This window comes from Lasioglossum baleicum, unplaced genomic scaffold (genome assembly GCF_051020765.1).
Source record: "Lasioglossum baleicum unplaced genomic scaffold, iyLasBale1 scaffold0130, whole genome shotgun sequence".
Taxonomy (NCBI): domain Eukaryota; kingdom Metazoa; phylum Arthropoda; class Insecta; order Hymenoptera; family Halictidae; genus Lasioglossum; species Lasioglossum baleicum.
The window spans coordinates 377,709-400,524 of NW_027469190.1; the positions used below are offsets into that span (position 1 = coordinate 377,709).

At 38.4% G+C, this 22,816-nt stretch overlaps 4 protein-coding genes and 3 long non-coding RNA genes across 8 annotated transcripts in view; 3 read left to right on the top strand and 4 right to left on the bottom strand.

Moving 5' to 3' along the window:
- LOC143220012 (uncharacterized) overlaps nucleotides 1-6,288 on the bottom strand; it is a gene marked incomplete at its 3' end in the record, with an annotated part of 383,990 nt that extends 377,702 nt beyond the window's left edge. The window contains exon 1 of the mRNA XM_076445772.1: nucleotides 5,778-6,288. The remainder of the gene's footprint in view (nucleotides 1-5,777) is intronic.
- LOC143220005 (uncharacterized) lies at nucleotides 2,664-3,734 on the bottom strand. The gene is made up of 4 exons (XM_076445768.1): nucleotides 3,703-3,734; nucleotides 3,578-3,610; nucleotides 3,399-3,511; nucleotides 2,664-3,314 (listed from the first exon to the last, which is right to left on the bottom strand). The coding sequence occupies exons 3-4, from the start codon at nucleotides 3,412-3,414 to the stop codon at nucleotides 2,890-2,892; spliced, it is 441 nt and encodes a 146-aa protein (XP_076301883.1). The 5' UTR covers nucleotides 3,415-3,511; nucleotides 3,578-3,610; nucleotides 3,703-3,734; the 3' UTR covers nucleotides 2,664-2,889.
- Nucleotides 3,795-4,919, bottom strand: LOC143220001 (uncharacterized). Its single transcript, XM_076445764.1, has 3 exons — nucleotides 4,812-4,919; nucleotides 4,266-4,425; nucleotides 3,795-4,179 (listed from the first exon to the last, which is right to left on the bottom strand). The coding sequence occupies exons 1-3, from the start codon at nucleotides 4,917-4,919 to the stop codon at nucleotides 3,854-3,856; spliced, it is 594 nt and encodes a 197-aa protein (XP_076301879.1). The 3' UTR covers nucleotides 3,795-3,853.
- LOC143220009 (uncharacterized) lies at nucleotides 5,679-6,704 on the bottom strand. Its single transcript, XR_013011531.1, has 6 exons — nucleotides 6,283-6,704; nucleotides 6,180-6,212; nucleotides 6,049-6,081; nucleotides 5,915-5,947; nucleotides 5,792-5,824; nucleotides 5,679-5,715 (listed from the first exon to the last, which is right to left on the bottom strand). It is a non-coding gene; the product is annotated as an uncharacterized LOC143220009 (long non-coding RNA).
- A 295-nt stretch (nucleotides 6,705-6,999) lies between these two features.
- On the top strand, nucleotides 7,000-9,779 carry LOC143220006 (uncharacterized). The gene has a single exon (XM_076445770.1). It carries the CDS (start codon nucleotides 7,647-7,649, stop codon nucleotides 9,705-9,707), a length of 2,061 nt encoding a protein of 686 aa, XP_076301885.1. The 5' UTR covers nucleotides 7,000-7,646; the 3' UTR covers nucleotides 9,708-9,779.
- Nucleotides 9,780-9,781: 2 nt separating this feature from the next.
- On the top strand, nucleotides 9,782-10,090 carry LOC143220007 (uncharacterized). Its single transcript, XR_013011530.1, has 3 exons — nucleotides 9,782-9,857; nucleotides 9,950-9,982; nucleotides 10,049-10,090. It is a non-coding gene; the product is annotated as an uncharacterized LOC143220007 (long non-coding RNA).
- A 2,280-nt stretch (nucleotides 10,091-12,370) lies between these two features.
- Nucleotides 12,371-14,539, top strand: LOC143220003 (uncharacterized). Of its 2 annotated transcripts, none has more exons than XR_013011528.1 (3): nucleotides 12,371-12,588; nucleotides 12,700-12,796; nucleotides 13,311-13,774. It is a non-coding gene; the product is annotated as an uncharacterized LOC143220003 (long non-coding RNA). The 2 variants fall into 2 exon arrangements; XR_013011529.1 differs by having other exon boundaries at nucleotides 12,432-12,588; nucleotides 12,732-12,796; nucleotides 13,311-14,539.
- The last annotated feature ends 8,277 nt before the right edge of the window (nucleotides 14,540-22,816 follow it).

Here is a 22,816-nt window from a genome sequence, read left to right on the forward strand (position 1 = left end):
TTAAATAGGGAAAATGTGGCAAAAACCAATAATTATTTTTTACCCTTTAACTACCCTCCTGGTTAAGATAAAGGGTTCAAACTTGGTGTCGAATTCTTTCTTTTTATGAATTATCAAATAGCCTGGTACAATTGGTACACGCGCACTTTTCACTCTTATCCTGCTAGTATTAATGCAATTTTTACAGTAATAAAACGTTTCTATGATAAATAAATATATATTTTTAGCATATTTTGGATATTTTAAATTTTTGGAAGGTTAAAAATGTAATTAAAAGAAATAAAAATGAAAATCGCTGCACGGGGACTCGGAGGGTAGCTCCAGATTGCGATTCAATCGCTCGACGGCCGAATTTCAGTTTGGTTTCCGTAAAGCAATGCATGGAAAGTGCTAAGAATAGATTGTGGCTGGCGCAAGCGCACAAGCAGCGCACACGGACATAGGAGAGGTACGTTGGTGAGTGTAGCGCGCGAGCGAGTTGGAGAAGGCCAGTAGGGGCAACGGTAGGTCATAGTGGGGGGGTCTCGTACCACGGCTTAGTACCACAGTACCACGATTTCGGCATCACTGTTGCACACAGTGGTACACAGTGTGCCCAGATTCCACGTTTTCTTTCGCGCATGCGCGTCAAACCAGTAACGTAGCTATGTTGCGGCCGATGCGATGATGTAGCAGAGCCCTGAGGCAGCTACAGTCAGCGCCGATAATAAGTGGACACGCTTAAAACTTTTTAGAAATTGGTCCAAAGGACTTGAATTTTTTAAGATGTTAGACCGACTAGTTCGCTAGAGAATAAGTAAACTAAAATTTATTACGATTGCAATTGGTAGGAATTATACAAAATTTTAAAATATGATGTTTTGCCAACTTTTTTATCTGGGCCTGTAACGATAACTTAAAAAATGTGTTTTATAGATTTCGGTAGCTGTCATTGTGTCTGCCAAATAAAATATTTTGTTGTTTATTATTTATCTTGCTTAATTATTTTAGCACTCCTTCCCTCTTTCCCATCCTCTAAATACAATAGAATAAGTCGGAATTATATTATTATCTGAATATATATCTGAAGAAAACAATGAATTTTAGAATCTTCTTGTAACAAAAGTATCGCAGTTGACAAACTAATCCACACCTATAGAATATGCAACAACCATAATTCGTCAATATGTATATAGATTTACTGTACGCAAATATTAAGAGCTGTGAAGTCGCATTTTGGAATAAACACAATTACACAATGCCACAGCTTTTCAAAATAGCAGAAAAATATGTAAATACCTCTGTATTCCCAGCAACTTCTGTCCCATCAGAAAGAATATTTTCAAAGGCTGGACAGATTATGTCTGAAAGAAGGAACCGACTTTCAGCAAAAAACCTAGACCAATTAATGTTTTTAAATGTTAACATTTAGTAAATTTGGATGAATTTCAATAGTATAGACCATAATAATTTAAGGTTAGGTTAATTATAATTTTGGAATTTTTACCTTAATTTAATTTTATTACTAATCTCTACTACGACAAATGTAAAATATATAATAACATTAAATATTTCAATAATAAAGCTGAGTTTCATCAACTTCATCGAACATGGAGAACATAACTACCCAGCTAACCAGGCGTGCCTTGGGCAAGCCGTGCCTAGGGCACAGATCGGCAAATCATTGTCCAATCTACGCTCGGAGGTGCTCAAGTCCTGATTGGCTTAATTTTGGACGACCTCCTGTGAGCGCATATGCCGAGCTAGTGTCGACCGTAGGACCAGGGTTTGGACATGGGCATGAGGTCGGCATCAGGTCGGCACGAATCGGCCGAATGTGCCTTTGTGGCAGCACTGTCGCACTGATGAATATCGTTTTACAGGGCAGCACCGTCAGCGAGCGTAGGTCGCACTAATGTGGCAGATGGCGGCGAAGTAAATCTCTATCGTACCAAATACACGCATTCATTCTCGACAATTCGAAATACCCATACAAACTTTATTTAGTTCTCCTATTTGTTATTTTTTCTAGACTAAGGATCTTTATGCGAAATAAAAATTATCTGCATCGATTACAAGAGACACAAGCTAAAAATTACAATGCCGTACAAATCTCTTTACAGTTCAATTTCAACTAATTTACATTTAAATTTATTGAATACACTTATTTTAATGTAAAATATTAAGAATTTTAAATTTTTATTACTACATATCGCAGGGAGTTGGTGGGTGAAGGGATTCTAAATGAACGAAACAGGAAATAATTAATAAATAGTATATTTTGTAATTTATTTTGATTAGTTTTCTTTATTACTCAACTTAGATTCTTACATATTAGGGATTCGCTGTACATACATAGGCACACCTGGTCCATGGAAATTTCATTACTTCAGAAGCATCTTCTGGTTGGGATTTCTGGTCGAGTCTGGACATATTTTCCTGATTCTGCGCCTCTTCTCCGGAACGGCGTGCTCCTTCAGGGTAACTCGAACATAAACCAAATATAAATGAAACTAATATAAAATATAACTAATATAAACCAAATAAATTTTTACAAACCTTGGCTTGCGCGGACACTGCTCGTTATTTCGCATTAATCTTGCAGTCCATTCATATGCGGGGGAGTCACATGTCCTTGTAGTCATGTTGCAGAGCTGGAGAGAATACTATTTTAAATAGTAAATAATAAATAATCCTATTTATTTTAAAGTATATGTACAATTTCGAAAATAAAATGATTTATTTGAGGCAGTAATTTTTGCAAATAGTATTTGAAAATAGTATTTTATTTTAGGAATATTGAAAATATTTGGACTTTGTCTTTATATTTTCAATTTCAATTTTAAATAGTATTGCTGAAAATAATGGTTCGCATTCGAGAAACATACACTGTATGCTTATCAACTAGCCTCAGTAGGCACAAGAAATACAATATTCTATTTTGTGTTTCAGATTATTGAAATAGAAATATTTTATTTTGTGGTTCCGATTGTTAAAATGGAAATATTTTATTTTCGAAACTGTATATCTTATAAAAAATACTATTTTCTTTAAGCAAAATAAGGTCGAAAGTATTAAATAGTATTTGAAATATTTGTTTCGCCAAATAATGCCCACCTCTGTCAGGTTGGTAGTTGAGGACGGCTCGGCGCCGTCGCCGTTTTTGTCACCGGGGTAAAAGTGGTCATCTTCGTAGTCGCGGCCTGTCCAACATCCGCGGGCATCGGTGACGGCAAGGGCGTCGCGGAAGGTTCGCTTGACGATTGAAGTGCGCTGCCTTCCCCGCCGCCGCGAAATCCGTCGTCGTTGGTACCAGGTTGACCGGATCGTAGTCTCTGTAACATTCATGTGATAAATAAATATATTAATCGATGAATTAATAATTAGATTCAACTGAATAAAAGATGTACAATGCTTACCGTGGATGGCCCTCATTATCCGTCTGTAGTACAGTAGGCGGGTCCCACGGATACCCGACCACGTGCGCAACGTCACGACAGTGCCGCGATTCTCCCAGTTATTCCGCTGTTGGCTGTGGAAAATTTGTACATTAATATTAATTAATTACAATTATTATATATAACCTCGTGTTACTTACTCCACCTTCTTCTCCAATTGCTGCAATCTGATACTAAAACAAAGGTTGATAAATTAATACATTTATATTAATTAATTATAATTATTACATGCTAACGATTTCATATATAACCTCGTGTTACTTACTCCTTTTCCGTTTGCACGCGTAACCAATAGATTTCCGCATTACCGTGGAGGTACTATTGACAATGCGTTTTTTTTTTCAGTGGTATCCCCAGTAGGCCTACTCCACTATTTATAGGTCGTTACATGTCGTTGAACTCCGGTTCTAAGTACTCTATACCGTCATCGTTTTCGGCACGGAGGTACTCGAAAACGGCATCGTCGTCGTTTTGGTCCAAGACGTAGTCGATAACGTCGCCGTTTCTGTTATTGTGGTCGTCGTCGTCGTTGCAGTTATTGTTCGAGTTGTCGTTTCGTCGTCGTCGTCGTCGTCGCGACCTGTCCAGCATGCTCGGGCGTCGGTTACGGCGAGGGCGTCGGCGGAGGGTACGCTTGCCGATGGCCGTGTCCGTTGCTTTGCGGCTTTGAGCGCCGCCTTCCCGGCATCCGCGAAATCAGCCTTCGTACCCTTTGGATAGGAGGCTGACCGGAGCGTAGCTTCTGTAACATTCATTTAAATAAAATATATATAATAATCGATAAATTAATAATTAGATTGTACTGAATAAGAGATGTGCAATACTTACCGTAGATGGCCCTCACTATCCGCGTGTTATACAGCGGGCGGGTTCCACGGATGCCCGTCCACGTATGCGTCAATGCCACAGTGCCGGAGAGGGCATCGTCGAAACAAGCTCTGACTGCTTCTCGCAACGAGTGCCCTCCTAATTGGTGCAAATACCCAACCTGAAAAAAAATAAACATTACTTTTTATATTCATAAACTTAACCTTTTGAGTGCCGGGAGCCGATATATCGGCTCCTGCTACACTGGCGAGAAGTGCCAGAGCCGATATATCGGCCCGCGCCTCGTAGCGCTTTACTATTCGCATTGCGGGAGAAAAAAAAAACTAACAAAAAAACTAGTGTCATTGTTTAGTTCTGTATTTCATCTATAATACGCAGCTTTTTGAATCATGTAAATATCGTTTCTCGTTTGGTTTTTATAAGCATTTTCCCGAACCCTTGTAAAACTGTGAAATTCGGCCGATTTTTCTCGCATAGGCACCTCTATTTCGCCCGGCACTAAGAGGGTTAATAACACAATATTCTCCTTTATTGCAATATACTTACGACACTGTGGTAGTCGCTATCGGGACAATTCTCAAAATTTTGGATATCCTCTTGAGAATCTAGCGGTAGCCAGTGCGGTCGTTGCCCTAGATACTCGGCCCGTATCATCCCAGTTATTTTCCTCACGGTTGTAGAGAAATTCGTACATTAATATTAATTAATTACAATCATTATACAGGGTGAGTCCGCAGAAACAGAACACCTAAATATCTCCGTTACTTTTCGTTGTACAAAAAAACTTCTTAGGACAAAGTTACACTGTTTGAAGGGCCACATGTAACGGTGTGAGGGAAAAAATTTTCAAGGTTATTTTTTTACAAGATTTCAAGGTCATTGATATTTTTTTTAAATGAAATGAGGTATTTTTTAATACATCAATCGATGCAGCTGGACATTCGTTATAAAAAAGTACTAACCTATGTATGTCGAAATGTTAGTAGTTCACGAGATATTTCGATTTGAGTAACTGTAAAACACCATTACTGTCGTAGTAAAACGTTACACAAGTAGACGCTAACGTCTTATTGTTACTACGACAGTAATGGTGTTTTAGAGTTATTTAAATCGAAATATCTCGTGAACTACTCACTTTTCGACATACATAAATTAGTACTTTTTTATAACGAATGTCCAGCTGCATCGATTGATGTATTAAAAAATACCTCATTCCATTTAAAAAAATATGGATGACCTTGAAATCTTGTAAAAAATTACCTTGAAAATTTTTTCCCTTACACCGTTACACGTGGCCCTTCAAACAGTGTAACTTTGTCCTAAGAAGTTTTTTTGTACAACGAAAAGTAACGGAGATATTTAGTTGTTCTTTTTCTGCGGACTCACCCTGTATATAAAACCACGTGTTATTACTTACTCCACCTTCTTCTCCAATTGCTTCGTACTCATTCTAAAACAAAGGTTGTTAAATTATTACATTTATATTAATTAATTACAATTATTATATATAACCACGTGTTACTTACTCAACTTTTTGCTGGATTTCCTGCAGTCCCATACTAAAACAAAGGTTGATGAATTGATAAATTAATATTAATTAATTACAATTATTACATGCTAGCGAATACATATAACCACGTGTCACTTACTCTACATTCTGCTGCAATTGCTGCAGTCCCATACTGAAAGAAAGATTGAGAAATTGATAAATTAATAAATTAATATTAATTAATTGTAATTTTACATGCTAGCGAATACGTATGTATAACCACGTGTCACTTACTCCACCCTCTGCTCTAATTGCTGCAGTCCCATACTGAAAGAAAGGTTGAGAAATTGATAAATTAATAAATTAATATTAATTAATTCCAATCATTACATACTAACGATTAAATATAACCATGTGTAACTTACTTCATCTTCTGCTCCAACTGCTGCAGTCCCATACTAAAAGAAAAGGTTGATAAATTAATATTAATTAATTACAATCAATTGTAATTGTTATTGTATTACTTACTCAAACCTCTGCCCCAACTGTTGGACAAGATGCAGCAATATCGTCATACTAAAACAAATACAAACGTGATACCATTTACTATACAATTTAATTACAATTATTACTAAATTTTAAAACAAATGTGCAACTCGTGCTTCTCACCTGTCTTGCTGCGGAGGAGGCGCCTGGAGTGTCGGAGTCGGGATGGGGATGGGAAGTGGTGGGGAAGGTTTAGGGTTGTTGGACGAGGAGGAACGATTCTGGATCAGAGGATTTGGCGGGAATTGAATGTTCATCTGCGGATCCGACGACTCGATACTGGACTGCAGCAGTAACAGCATATCCTCGCGTGAGGGGGTTTTTTGCTGCTTCTGCGATATTTTGCGGGGTGGCTCTGCCTCCCCCGAGGCTGTTTGATATTTGGCTGGCAACTGTTGCCGCCTTTTTGGGCGTTGTTGATTCTGAAATGTATGAACATCGAAAGAGAATATTAATATCATTAATCAAAGAATGGGAAGAAAAAAACAGACGATTGTCGCTGACACTCCTCGTAGGCTGTGCGAGACACTGTAATGTAATTTTAATTGAACATGTATTGTCGATAATTATATTTTCATTTACACAGGAAGTAAGGTACATAAGTGTATTTAATTTTTTTAACTTACTTCTTGTCAACGAATTTTTCAACTTCTAGTGATGAAAATAAGAAAATAAGACATCGTCAGTAGTTGACAAATTTGTTGATGAGAAGTAAGTTAAAAAAATGTAATACATACTTACCTTGCTTCCTGTGCAAATGAAAATATGTACAATAGTTATCTAATTTAAATTACATTACAGTGTCACGTGCAGTCTACGAGGAGTGCCAGCAACAATGGCAACGATACGATCAAACAATTCGGCAAGTAGAAATTAAAAATTCAAGCTTACTTTATCCATGATGCTGATGTTCGGAGAATTTTTATGTCGCAAGTGAACGGGAGCGCTTCTCAGGATCTATTGCCGGCAGAGATAGTAATGCCAGAATCGTGGGCCGTTGTTCGATTGTCTTTTGTCTCGACGTTATTCGTCTGTTTTTTCGCGGAACGCGCGTTTCACCTGTTCTTCGCGGGAGGTCCATTTCGCCTGTTTTCGCTGGACGCGCGCTTCGCTTGTTCTTCGCGGAGGCGCGTTTCGCCTGTTTTCGTTGGACGCGCGCTTCGCGTGTTCTTCGCGGGCTATTCACCGCTTCTATTGCTATTCACGACAGTAGGTGATACTAGTGAGTGCTTATAGGAGCTTATAGGTGCTTAGTGGTTTCCTCATTGGATTACGCGATTTGACCAGCACGTGAAAGGAAGGTATTTATATTTTTTTTATATCGGTTATTCGATTTCATTTTGCCAATGTCTAGCAAAAGCTTACGAACGTCGTTACCGCGGAAACCATTTCGGGAATTGAGTTCCAGTCAAAAACGGCGCGTTTTGAATGTAGTAAGAACAAAGTTGAGGTCGCGTAAAAAAGCAGCACGCCCCGCTAATGTTAGTGTACCGGATATTCCTCTCACCAGCTCGTCTTCGTTCGCGTATTTTAATGTCGAGTCTTCGCGTCAACCTACTATCGACATAGATATTGATCACGACATGCCCGGCACTTCGAGTTCTTTTCCTTCGTCAATTCCGTCGCGCAATGACACAGCCCGGCCATCTGCTGTCGCTGTGTCAGAACCCTCGTTTCGCGATAGTTTAGCCACTTGTTTCGTGGACAATAACATATCGCACACCCAGGCGAATAACATATTACGCGTTTTGCATAAACATTCGTGTTTTCGGAAGTTGCCAATAGATGCAAGAACTTTACTTTCCACGCCACGCACCAGAGTCACCACGTCTGTGGTGGAGCCTGGTGAATATGTTCATTTCGGGGTAGAGTCTAAAATAATAGAATACTTATGTGAAACCCTCGAAACCATTCCCGAACGTTTAATTTTAGATTTCCATGTTGACGGGTGCACCATCGACACCCACAAAAAAGTTCAGCTTTGGCCAATTCAAATTCGAATCATAAATATGCGTAATAGCAAACCGATGGTTGTAGGCATCTATAAAGGTCCAAATAAACCCGGGGATTGTAATATTTACCTTAAAAAATTTGTCTCTGACATCAATGTGATGATGTCGAAAGGAGGCATTATTTTTCAAGGTAAAACAATCCCTGTGCAGTTGAGATGTTTTATTGCGGATGCACTAGCGCGGGCTTTTATTTTAAATCACAAAAATCATTTATCTTCTAATCCTTGTTCCAAATGTAAATTGTGCGGTACCACAATAGGGAAACGTCGGGTTTTCCGTGGCATCAATCATCATCGTCGATGCGATAATGATTATGCCAATAGCCCCGATAAATATCATCAAAAAGGAAATAGTCCATTAGCGGCCCTCCAAATGGGAATGGTTTCTCAGGTTCCCTTCGAATACATGCACCTTGTTTGTCTGGGCATTGTAAAGAAATTGTTATCCGCCTGGGTGTCTGGTAATTATTCAAAGGAAACAAGATTGTCCCGAAACATGATTTCTATCATCTCCGCGCGAATGGCAGTACTCGATAAGTACTGTCCATCCGATTTTTCTAGACGCCCGAGGCCAATAGAAGAATATTCAACTTTTAAAGCGACCGAGTTTCGCCAATTTCTCTTATATACCGGCCCGGTAGTAATGTACGGGATATTAGCTACGAATGTGTATACTCATTTTTTGTTGCTCCATATCGCGATTAGGATATTAGTTTCACCCTCGCTTATAGAGAAACATGTGAATTTTGCAAAAGCGGCATTAGAATTGTTTGTTTCTACTTCCGAAGAATTTTACGGTTCATCTTTCTTATCGTATAATGTCCACTGCCTCCTTCATTTGGCGGATGACGCCAGCCGTTTCGGAACGTTAGATTCATTTTCCGCGTTTGCGTACGAAAACACAATGTCCATTTTTAATAGATATATCAGAACGCCGGGTAAACCCCTCCAACAGTATGTAAATAGGATGGCGGAATTAAAAAGTCATGGTAGCACGGAGGGATGTAGTGATTATTCCACTACCACTGTCCATGCTTCCATGATTAAATTTTTCAATTTAGGCTTTTCCAAAAACGATCGCGACAACTGCTGCATTTTACGCGACGGATCAATTTGTATTATCGCATCAATTCACCCGTGCGAAGATGCGTACACGTTAGGTGTTAGACGTTTTGAAATTATAGATCAATTTTACGATGTATTATTATCCTCTTCGGATTTGGATATTTTTAAATGTGCGGCTTTGAGCACAGATGTAACCTTTGTAAGTATACAAGATGTCACGGCAAAATCTTATCGAATGCCGCTGAACAGCACGCATGCAAACGGCGATGACGCATTGGGTATCTCATCCCAATGGGTTGTCAAAGTGCTTGCGCACGCTGAGAAAACGTAAGGACATTGCACCCTTTTATGTCCTTGCGTGAGTATTTTTTATGTATAGTGGAGTAGGCCTACTGGGGATACCACTGAAAAAAACGCATTGTCAATAGTACCTCCAGGGTAATGCGGAAATCTATTGGTTACGCGTGCAAAAGGAAAAGGAGTAAGTAACACGAGGTTATATATGAAATCGTTAGCATGTAATAATTATAATTAATTAATATAAATGTATTAATTTATCAACCTTTGTTTTAGTATCAGACTGCAGCAATTGGAGAAGAAGGTGGAGTAAGTAACACGAGGTTATATATAATAATTGTAATTAATTAATATTAATGTACAAATTTTCCACAGCCAACAGCGGAATAACTGGAAGAATCGCGACACTGTCGTGACGTTGCGCACGTGGTCGAGTATCCGTGGGACCCGCCTACTGTACTACAGACGGATAATGAGGGCCATCCACGGTAAGCATTGTACATCTTTTATTCAGTTGAATCTAATTATTAATTCATCGATTAATATATTTATTTATCACATGAATGTTACAGAGACTACGATCCGGTCAACCTGGTACCAACGACAACGGATTTCGCGGCGGCGGGGAAGGCAGCGCTTGAAGAGGCAAAGCAGCGGGTGCGCGGGCACTTCAATCGTCAAGCGAACCCTCCGCGACGCCCTCGCCGGAGCCGATGCTCGCGGATGTTGGACAGGCCGCGACTACGAGGATGACCACGTTTACCCCGGTGACGAAAACGGCGACGGCGCACAGTGGAACTTTTCGTCCATTTCGGAGACAAAATCAAAGAACTTCCGATAGAAATGAGATAGAGAGCTGAAATTTTTTTTAATTATAGCTGAAACTTGGCAGAATATGGGAAAAATAGGGAGATTATGGTACGAACATTTTTTAACCTTGAAAAAAATCGTCAAACTTGCACAATGTCACGAAAATTGTGGTTTTTGCAATACCACGGGTAGAAAAAATTTTTTTTGTAACATGCCATACATCATTTCCTGTAGATTTTTTCACGCTGATTTTAAATCTGGTCTCAAAATTTGTCTACGACCTCAGGATTTTACAAGAAATCGATTTTTGTGAACAAATTGTTTAACGAATTTTCTCAAGGTTATAAAACGTTCGTACCATAATCTTCCTATTTTCCCATATTCTGCCAAGTTTCAGCTTTAATTTTAAAAAAATTTCATCGCTCTACCTCATTTCTATCGAAAGTTCTTTGATTTTGTCTCCGATTTGGACGAAAGGTTCCACTGTGCGGCGCCGAGCCGTCCTCAACTACCAACCTGACAGAGGTGGGCATTATTTGGCGAAACAAATATTTCAAATACTATTTAATACTTTCAACCTTATTTTGCTTAAAGAAAATAGTATTTTTTATAAGATATACGATTTCGAAAATAAAATATTTCCATTTTAATAATCGAAACCACAAAATAAAATATTTCCATTTTAACAATCGGAACCACAAAATAAAATATTTCTATTTCAATAATCTGAAACACAAAATAGAATATTGTATTTCTTGTGCCTACTGAGGCTAGTTGATAAGCATACAGTGTATGTTTCTCGAATGCGAACCATTATTTTCAGCAATACTATTTAAAATTGAAATTGAAAATATAAAGACAAAGTCCAAATATTTTCAATATTCCTAAAATAAAATACTATTTTCAAATACTATTTGCAAAAATTACTGCCTCAAATAAATCATTTTATTTTCGAAATTGTACATATACTTTAAAATAAATAGGATTATTTATTATTTACTATTTAAAATAGTATTCTCTCCAGCTCTGCAACATGACTACAAGGACATGTGACTCCCCCGCATATGAATGGACTGCAAGATTAATGCGAAATAACGAGCAGTGTCCGCGCAAGCCAAGGTTTGTAAAAATTTATTTGGTTTATATTAGTTATATTTTATATTAGTTTCATTTATATTTGGTTTATGTTCGAGTTACCCTGAAGGAGCACGCCGTTCCGGAGAAGAGGCGCAGAATCAGGAAAATATGTCCAGACTCGACCAGAAATCCCAACCAGAAGATGCTTCTGAAATAATGAAATTTCCATGGACCAGGTGTGCCTATGTATGTACAGCGAATCCCTAATATGTAAGAATCTAAGTTGAGTAATAAAGAAAACTAATCAAAATAAATTACAAAATATACTATTTATTAATTATTTCCTGTTTCGTTCATTTAGAATCCCTTCACCCACCAACTCCCTGCGATATGTAGTAATAAAAATTTAAAATTCTTAATATTTTACATTAAAATAAGTGTATTCAATAAATTTAAATGTAAATTAGTTGAAATTGAACTGTAAAGAGATTTGTACGGCATTGTAATTTTTAGCTTGTGTCTCTTGTAATCGATGCAGATAATTTTTATTTCGCATAAAGATCCTTAGTCTAGAAAAAATAACAAATAGGAGAACTAAATAAAATTTGTATGGGTATTTCGAATTGTCGAGAATGAATGCGTGTATTTGGTACGATAGAGATTTACTTCGCCGCCATCTGCCACATTAGTGCGACCTACGCTCGCTGACGGTGCTGCCCTGTAAAACGATATTCATCAGTGCGACAGTGCTGCCACAAAGGCACATTCGGCCGATTCGTGCCGACCTGATGTAGTGATGGGCACTATCGACTAAATTCAACTATCGACTAGTTACTATTTAGTCGCTACATACTATCGACTATTTAGTCGATAGTTTTTAGTGGTTTTCAGTCGACTGGATTGCTTTACTAGTTATGTTCTCCATGTTCGATGAAGTTGATGAAACTCAGCTTTATTATTGAAATATTTAATGTTATTATATATTTTACATTTGTCGTAGTAGAGATTAGTAATAAAATTAAATTAAGGTAAAAATTCCAAAATTATAATTAACCTAACCTTAAATTATTATGGTCTATACTATTGAAATTCATCCAAATTTACTAAATGTTAACATTTAAAAACATTAATTGGTCTAGGTTTTTTGCTGAAAGTCGGTTCCTTCTTTCAGACATAATCTGTCCAGCCTTTGAAAATATTCTTTCTGATGGGACAGAAGTTGCTGGGAATACAGAGGTATTTACATATTTTTCTGCTATTTTGAAAAGCTGTGGCATTGTGTAATTGTGTTTATTCCAAAATGCGACTTTACAGCTCTTAATATTTGCGTACAGTAAATCTATATACATATTGACGAATTATGGTTGTTGCATATTCTATAGGTGTGGATTAGTTTGTCAACTGCGATACTTTTGTTACAAGAAGATTCTAAAATTCATTGTTTTCTTCAGATGATTCTTGATTTTCTGCTGCAGCTCTATTTGTATTAGTTTCATGACTATTGCGTGTTATGCACAAGGAACTTATTTCATCTCTAACATATTCTGCGCTGTCTGTGCAATCCTATCGACTTCAAATACAGCTGTTTTGAATCTTGGACCTAATAGTGTGGCTATTAGAGTAGTATTATTTTGTTCAATGTAGTCAAATCTTATCTCAATATTATTTAAAATGTTATTTTGTAAATGTAGTCCTGCTATGGTTTTTGGTATAATGATGTTTATGGCATTTTGAATTCCTCTTATTACAGGAATAATTTTGGATGCTGTGGGATATTTTTCTGCTGATAATTCAACTGTAACATACTCTAGTGGTTTCAACAACGGTATACCTCCCTGTGTTCAGCTATAAGTGATGTGGGACTTGTGGCTAATGAAACTGTGACAGCAGACAAAGGCACTTTTATTTCAAACAGTCTTTCCAGCGTCATGAAAGAAATGTTTAATTTTAAGTTACTGTATAATTTTCTCTATAGCGATGCTATGTTGCTGCAATTGTTTTTTATTTTTATTTGATTTAATTTTATGTATGCATATTGGGTTTTACCTGTATAATAAATAAATAAATAAATAATCCTTTTGGTGTTATCGATATTACATAATATTATAGGATAGGATAAATATAATAATAATATATCAATTTTGTACTGAATGTAATAAATATTTTATTAACATAAATGAAATGCATAAATCATTCATATTTTCGGAGAATATTTGTAATAATTAATATTTAGTAGTAGAACAATTGAATTCCGTCCCTCGTGTCAATCTGACAGTTTTCTCGAAATATCGAATTGTTTGTAAGAAACACATAACCGAAAAACTTAAGATGTAAATTTTAACTCATCAATTTGACTAAAAAAACATCGAAAAATAATTAATCACCTGCTTGTTATTTTATCGTTTTTTTTACTACTGTGTCAATTTGACACCGAGGGACGGATTCAGTTCATGAAATGAGGGTTATGAATTAATTAATTTGATAGCGCTAATGAAATAGATAGTAGGATAGTAAAGAGATAGTAAATGTCATGATTGAATCTGATCGATTCAGTTGATATATAGCTCTACCCGCTCCATAAATCAGTCGATAATTCAGTCAGAGAGGTAACCTCTGATTTAGTAAAGCATTCGACTGAAAATAGTAACCCCTACCACTGCGAAATTCAGTCGTTCAGTAAAACAGTCGACTGAAAATAGTAACCCCACCACTGCGAAATTCAGTCGTTTCACTAAAACTAGTCGACTGAAAATAGTAACCCCCACCACTGCGAAATTCAGTCGTTCTACTAAAACTAGTCGACTGAAAATAGTAACCCCCACCACTGCGAAATTCAGTCGTTTTACTAAAACTAGTCGACTGAAAATAGTAACCCCCACCACTGCGAAATTCAGTCGATAGTTTAGTAAAACTAGTCGACTGAAAATAGTAACAGCTACTATCGACTAAATCGATAGTTTTTAGTCGATTGCGCCCATCACTAACCTGATGCCGACCTCATGCCCATGTCCAAACCCTGGTCCTACGGTCGACACTAGCTCGGCATATGCGCGCACAGGAGGTCGACCAAATTTAGATTTTTGGTTGGCTGGGTAGTAAAGCAATTCAGTCGACTGAAAACCACGAAAAACTATCGACTAAATAGTAACTAGTCGATAGTTGAATTTAGTCGATAGTGCCCATCACTAGGCTAGAGTCGTCGCGCATGCGCGTGAAAAGCGCCAACAATCCCATCACTGGTACACAGCAGCAGTGTGGCCTGTGTGGCCAGATTGATGTTGAAACGAACATCTTTTCCCCTTCCAGGCTCTCCACCTTATCCCCTTCCACTATCCTATTCCACCACCATGAGCACATTCCAACGTCCCCCACTAACAATAAGACCGCAGAGAATAGAGTGGGGCGAATGGGAGACACGTCGCGCGTGCGCGATAGGGACTGAACAATGACAGATGAAATGACATGTCGCAAGTTTTAGGTTATGCCGTATAACGTAAATACATATTACGTATTTAATAAATAAAATCTAAGAAAGTTTTACCAGTTTTTTGCTTTTAATGTCATAAAAATAAGGAATGGACATAGCAAGTTTCGTATCGGAAAGATGAAACAAATTGTATTTTAGATGTAGAAGTCAATTAATATAATAAATATAATAATATACATAATACAATATATATTTACATATAATAGTACAAATATACTAGTACAATAAAATCGAAGGAAAATATAGGCGTTCAAATAAGTAACTATTGATAAATAATAAATAACTATTGATTTAATGTATTTCACTTTCGCTGCTGCTATTGTCAGTTTCATAAGTTTCATTACTCATCAAGATTCCATCTAATGCCGATGGAATTTCTTCGCAGTCGTACATTGTAGAATTAAAATACTCTAGCATTTGGTCCGGTATGTTGATACGGCAAGCATCAGTGTTCTTCGATTGTAAGTATAATTTAATTCGTGTCATAGCGCAAACCACATTTGTAGACAAGTGATTCCCTTTTTTAGTTTTCATATCAGTTAACATAGAAAAACATCTTTCTACGTCTGCGTTTGAATGTGGCAGTGATAAACATATAAATGCAAGTTTCCCAATTTCACCATACTTTAAATTACCTGAAGGAAATTTGAAATTGCTTACGGTATGCCAAAATGTAACGATATCTAATTTCTTTAATTCTTCTTTTTCAGCATCAGATAGTTTTGCAGCCAAGTGATGCCATTGGTCAATTGCCATTGCACCGTTCACTTTCGACGGAAACTGTTCTACAATAACTTCTACTTGATTAGCGTGTTCACTACTATCTAAAGCTACAGCTGGATGTAAAAAATTTAAAGCATCCACAAACTTATCATTAAATGGAAGTCTCTTTATTGCCTCTTTATACGCTACTTTATAAAATGACTGTATATTTGTATAGAATTCTGTTACTACGTTTTCTATCTCGGGATTACTTGCTTTTAAACTTTCTATTAATGTGCTTGTTTTTGCCCCAATATGAATCTCATGTAACGGCAAGAGTATACTATCATCATCTACATTTAATTCTCCAAAATTATCATCATTGAAAGACTCACGTTTAACAATAGCAGATGCTAATAATCTAATCAATTCTTTGCATTCTTTAGTTATTGTATGTACTAAAATATTATTAGATTGGAATGAAATGTTGAAATTATAAAATTCATGTAATATGTAATCTAAAAATTGTAAATACGGTTTCGTAAAATCACTTGTCAGTTGTTGAAAAATATCGTCTTTATCTAATATGATCTTTTCTCTTGATTTTTCCTCAGCAAATATTCCATACAATGCATTCCATTGTTCTAAAATTCTTCTTATACATTTGGCTTGCGCTAACCACCTAGTTTTAGATGGGCGTAAAATCTTTGCTTTCTCTACCTGCATCAATGTTTGTACATCACGTAAAAGTGCTGCCTTTTTCGGACTGAACGCAAAATATTTGTATATATCTTGTAACCCTTTGTCGACGTAAGAGGGTATGCATTTAGCAGCATGTACTGCGATTAGATGTATATTGTGGCATAAACATGGAAATGCTAGAATTTCACTATTGCTCTTCTTAAATCTGCTCATTAAAGAATTGTGACTTCCTATCATTACATTTGCATTGTCTACTCCTACCCCCACTACATTATTGACAGACAAATCTAACTTATTTAAGCTATTTATAATACACTTAAATATATTGTCGGCAGTCGCATCTTTAACACCAATTAAGTCTAACATATGAGTTTCTAAATTCTTGTCGTTTATGAATCTCAGTAAAATACTTAAATGTTTAACATTTGAAATATCTGTGCTCTCGTCTACAATGAGAGAAAAATATTTATCTTTTACTGCTGCTTTTATATTGGAAAGTAGATACTTATTTATGACATTTGTAATGATAGCTTTTGTTTTAGTTTTTCCTAATGTCAAGCAGTGCGCTATTTGTGAGTCTGTAAATATCATTTGATTTAATTTATTCCACGATTGTAAAATTCTAAAGCTAAGGTTGTGCTCAACTGCAAATATACAGTATCTAATTTCTGCTTTCTTAATTTTCTTAGTATAATCTTCACCAGCTGAACTCGTACCTGCTGTCCCTTCCGTGGATTTGCGCATTTTTATTTTGTGATGAAGAGTATTTGCGTGTTTTCTCTTCGAAGGCATCTCACGGAAGGCAAAGCATGCACCTCTGTCTTCATGGTTCCTCAACCACGCGGACATTTTTGGGTCTTCTAGCCATTTATCGACGTAACCTCGTGGTTTTTTAAATGGAATGCCTCTGCAGCTGCTGTCCCTGCTGCAGCTGCTGCTGCTGTCCCTGCTGTAGCTGCTGCTGCTGTTGCTGCTGCTATCGTCGTTGTCACTCACATCTTGTTGATCAATATCTATGTACATAAAATATTCATTACTATTATATATCCTAAGTAACTATTCTTTTAGTTATGATTAAATTACTAAAAGTGAATACCCTATGGGCAAAGAAATATTATTATACATACTGTGGAGGAACTAATGAAATAGGAACGAGTCAGTAATATGTTTCCTCAACACAAGTTTATTTGAGACAAAGATCAGGGTACGATGAGAGAGTAATGTTGTCTCTACAACGGTTTGATTTTTAAATATTGTACTACACGATGTAAACTTTTTTGGGAAGCTAGAGCAATTAGTTTACTACTGGATGTGAAAAGAAGTTTATCCAAAAATTGCGATTGATCGGAATTGTAGAAAAAATGGTAAAAGTTGCATTTTACAACTTTTCTATGTGGGCCTACCCAGACAGCCAAAATCCTTGATTCTGTCCAGGTCACAAATGCGCGTGAGGGCTCGTAGTGTTCCCTGGACACGGATCTTGGCACATGATGTCGTTGCCACAATCCGGGATATCGTGCCCAGTTTAACGATCGGGCCGTTGTAAGAGGGCAGCACATAGCCGCACTATGTGGAAATGATAAGGACACGGAGCAGGAATTAGAGAACGCCACGTTGACGGACACAACCGTTCCACACGGAGTCTCGGAACGAAGAGAGTGAGAGGGTTCGGCGGCGCCAACGGCTTCCGCCGATCCCCACTCTGCACATATATGGGAGTGGGGGAAGCGAGTCCCCACAACTAACTCTTCCTTTTTACTTATTTTGTACGCATTCAAGGCGGGAAAATTAAATGATAGATTTTATTTATTGTAGTATTTGTAGTAGTTTTCCTAGACTGCGGATCTTTATGCAAAATAAAAATTGTCTGCATCGATTGCAAGAGATAGAAACTAAATTGAATGTTACTTTTTCCCTCTTAACGGGTCTTTATGCAAAAAAATTCTCGTCGTATAAGGGAAAAGAAAATTGATATTTTTTTATTTTTTAATACGCCGCAGGGGGGGAGTTGGTGAAGACATAGGGACTGTGATAGGGACAATGACACAAGGAATAATATAAATATTATAATTTTTTATTATTACTATGCTTTATTATTGGAAATTACAAAAATTTACAATCTTTACATGGACCTAAATCTACAGAGTGAGTCACCTAACTTTTGCGCCTCAAATATCTTTGTTGTTTCGAAAGATACGTAAAATATGGTAAAGACAAAGTTGAATGGTACAATGGGGCTGACACGATGCTAACAAAATTTTGTTTTTATGTCATTTTTTTAGAGATATCAAGGTCATCTTGACTTTTTTAAATGGAATGAGGTATTTTTTAATACATCAATCGATGCAGCTGGACATTCGTTATAAAAGAGTACTAACCTATGTACAGTCAGCGGCAATAATAAGTGGACACCCTTAAAAATCGCACAACTTTTTAGAAATTGGTCCAAAGGACTTGAATTCTTTTAAGATGTTAGACCGGCTAGTTCGCTAGAGAATAAGTAAACAAAAATTTATTACGATTGCAATTGGTAGTAATTATACAAAATATTAAAAAATGATGTTTTGACAACTTTTTTATCTGGGCCTGTAACGATAATTTAAAAAATGCGTTTTATAGATTTCGGTAACTTATATGCATACTGAAAATTTCATCGAAATCGGTCAACATTGCAATGAGCTACATACGTTTAAAGATGAGAGCTTAAGGGTGAAAGTCGCAGATTTTCAGCCTTGCCAGGGCATTTCGTCCTTACGTGATCATCTTTAAACGTTTGTAGCTCATTGCAATGTTGACCGATTTCGATGAAATTTTCAGTATGCATATAAGTTACCGAAATCTATAAAACGCATTTTTTAAATTGTCGTTACATGCCCAGATAAAAAAGTTGACAAAACATCATTTTTTAATATTTTGTAAACGTTACACAAGTATGTAAACGCTAACGTCTTAGTACGACAGTAATGGTGTTTTAGAGTTATTTAAATTGAAATATCTCGTGAACTACTAACTTTTCGACATACATAGGTTAGTACTTTTTTTACATCAAATGTCCAGCTGGATCGATTGATGTATTCAAAAATACCTCATACCATTTAAAAAAGTCAAGATGACCTTGATATCTCTAAAAAAATGACATAAAACAAAATTTTTTTGGCATCGAGTCAGCCCCATTGTACCATTCAACTTTGTCCTTACCATATTTTACGTATCTTTAGAAAAACAAAGATATTTGAGGTACAAACGTTAGGTGACTCATCCTGTATATATTGTGATTATTACACGTTGTTGCCTCTGCTTCCCCAAACTTGTGGCCCGTAGTACGTTCTGGCATAGGCGGGATACCTCAAAAATACAAAGAAAATCAGTAATGTACAATATATGTATGTGCGTTGAATGGCATAATTAGATATACGTACCACGCGAAAAATTAGAGGTCTTCCTCTTCCCCGGTTGCCGCAGCTTCCTTCTCCTCCTTCCTTGGATAGCACATTATATTTTTCCTCCGTTCTGTAAATTAGATTTTCAATTACACAGTGAGTAAATGTGAGTATTTAATCTTCTTCGCTTATTTCTCATCTCAACGAATTTTCTAATTTCTGGTGCTACAATTACAAAAGGTCTTCTGATGTTTTTCATCAACTAATATATCTAACTGATTCAAATATTGCAATGATATTAATAAAAAATCGATTAAAGTTGAACGACAAACAAGAGAATGTACTACCAGAAATGAAAAAATTCCATGATGAGAAGCAAGTGAAGAAGATTAAATACTTGCCTTACTGAATTGATTTTAGCCATCATTTTGCCGATTTAGAATATTGTTAAGCTAATTCTAATCTGAATGGGTCAAATCTGAATTGTGTTGGATTTGTCTAAAGTGATAAATGATAATAATGATAATGAAAAGAGAGAGTGATAAAGTGATAAAAAAAAGTGATAAAGAAATAAACAATTTACTATTTTGGACTCTACATTGAAGTGAACATACTCGCCCCGTAGCACCTCATACGTGATGGCACATGGCACCAGTGATGCCAGAATCATGGGTCGTGGGTTTTTTCCCCTCCGCTCGCTCAGCCGACTCGACCCCCCACTCTAACGCACCGTCGTCGCCAGGTTGCTTCTACTGCGCACGCGCTACACGAACGTATCTCTACTCTGTCCGTGTGAGTGCCTGTTCGATTGCACGCGCGCTACACACACCAGCGTACCTCTACTCCAGTGGTCGGCACGGAGGAGACTCTGCAGGCCGTTTTCGGCTCGCGCCGCCTCTTTTCACCGACCGCACGTCCCGTTCCCCGTAACGGCCCTAGTCCTCGAGGCAGCTCAGGCCCGTACCTATCCCAGACCGTATGAACTGCGCGTGGCGCAGTAGGGCGACACCCGTATCAATAGGTTTCCACATTACAATTGAGGTACTATTGTAAATGCGTTTTTTTATGTGGTTTCCCCTGTAGGCCTATTCCACTCTGTTGCATGACAATTTCTGAAACTAACTTTGAACAATAAACATGGAAAAGATATATATATATATATATATATATATATAACGGCGTTTATTTCCCGGCGAACCGAGAGATAACCGCCTTCGAGAAATTATGGCCTTGCGACCGGGCCACGCTCGGTCGCGCGACACGTGGTCCTCTCGAGACAAAAGATCTTCGCAGATTCGAACGGAACGACAAATTTGGACACGAAGTGAACGGGCGCCAGGTACTATACCGTACCACGCGAAACTCTCGAACGATTCGATCGGTTCTCAAAACGACGTCGAATCTGCGAACATCGTTTAGGCCGGTGACGGCCGCGAACAGGTCCAGGGAACCACGTGAGGAAAGGAACGGGGCATTCCCCGCGACGAGAACGTTTCTCACGGTAAATGAAGCTACTCGGTAGATCTCGGGCAAAATGTAGTCGTTTATTAAAACGAGATGGTCATACAATCCGCCGGCCGTTGCCGGCGGTAGTCAATACCTTTGCCGGCGCGAACACGAAAGTAACGGCGGCTGTTCGGCCGATCGCGCGGAATAACTTCTATCGCGTCGAGCTCGGTCGTCACAGGACTTCGCGTGAATTTACAAGCCACGAGGGTACGAATTCGACCGAGCTCCGGTGACGTACGCGTTCCTAATTCGAGACTGGGCGAAACGTGCGAACGGTGAATGACACGAAACGAATACGGCGCGTTATCCTCCCGAGGAACAATCCGAGGGCAACCCGAAGAATTACCGGGCGAATATCGTGGGTCCCGAATAGCTCGTGCACGAGGATTCGGCGACACACAACCCGCGGCCTCGCGAGCCTCTCAGGAGAGCGACTCCTGGTCAACGGTAGACGCGGGGAAACACGCGGTACACCGCGGTACGAACTTTCGCGAACTCAAATACGTCCCCGAACCAACACGAACTGGTCACAAAATTATATCGAAATAAGCCTGACTGGCACTTACCAAATACGCTGCAATGGCGGCGGTCGCAAAAAGGTTACTGTATCGATATCGCGGTCTAATATTCGCACGTCTGTACTATTACTAGTCCTTCGACCCAGTGGCCCAGTTCGAGATGGTTCGGAACGCGGAAGCGAGTTTTCCCCCCACTCTCGTCTTCGGCGACGCTCGGGCCAATCACGTTGTTTCTGGGCGCAGGGACGACTCGATGACATGTCGGCCCGGGCCTTCGGTATTTTCTATTTTCCGAAGCCCGGCCGATATAAGGCGGTAAGTCGGCATCCATGGATCCGAGCCGTTCCGGTGTAGCTCTCATGGCATTTTCCGGATGAGACGTCGACGAGGGTGGACTGCTGATCGTCCTTATGTTTAACAGCCTCGTCGCTTTCTCCGGGTTGACAGATCCGGGCTCGGTCCAATCCTCGCCGTCTTCCTCGCCAGCGGCGCCCTGTGATTGGTGTTCCGAGCGTCTCCGCTTGCGGCCTTCCGCCAATCGGCGGCCGGAGACAGGTATCGGGCTCCTCGCCGATTTCGGTGGTTTCTGAAAACTCTTGTCGCGCCCGGCGGCGCGACATTCAAATGCGATAATTCTATTCTTTTGGGCGTTCGGATGTCCCAGGGAGAGCGCTCGTTATAACCGTTTCGTTATTATGCCGCTTTCCAGTGACCCGGTCTTTCGCTTAAGGTTCGGAGTGACGTAGGCGGAATCTGCCACGTCACAATATATATATACATATAACTTTGACAAATACTTCGATAACCGTTTCACTGATTTCGATTCCCTTAAAAATTATTTCAGACTATTTCAGAACCCCCTCGCGGCCATAATCGAAGAACAAGCTTCCGAGTATCAAGAGGAACTTCGCGATTTTCATCAAAAAGTTCCTCTGAAGACTAGGGAAGAAAACAGTGT

Bases quoted from the DNA above. Each gene is read 5' to 3' on its own strand.
- LOC143220001 (XM_076445764.1), bottom strand. From the start codon at position 4,919: ATGATACGGGCCGAGTATCTAGGGCAACGACCGCACTGGCTACCGCTA. The intron at 4,426-4,811 runs GTAAGTATATTG...ATTTTTTTTCAG, and splicing joins ATAGCGACTACCACAGTGTC to GTTGGGTATTTGCACCAATT. The intron at 4,180-4,265 runs GTAAGTATTGCA...TGAATGTTACAG, and splicing joins GATAGTGAGGGCCATCTACG to AAGCTACGCTCCGGTCAGCC.
- LOC143220006 (XM_076445770.1), top strand. From the start codon at position 7,647: ATGTCTAGCAAAAGCTTACGAACGTCGTTACCGCGGAAACCATTTCGG.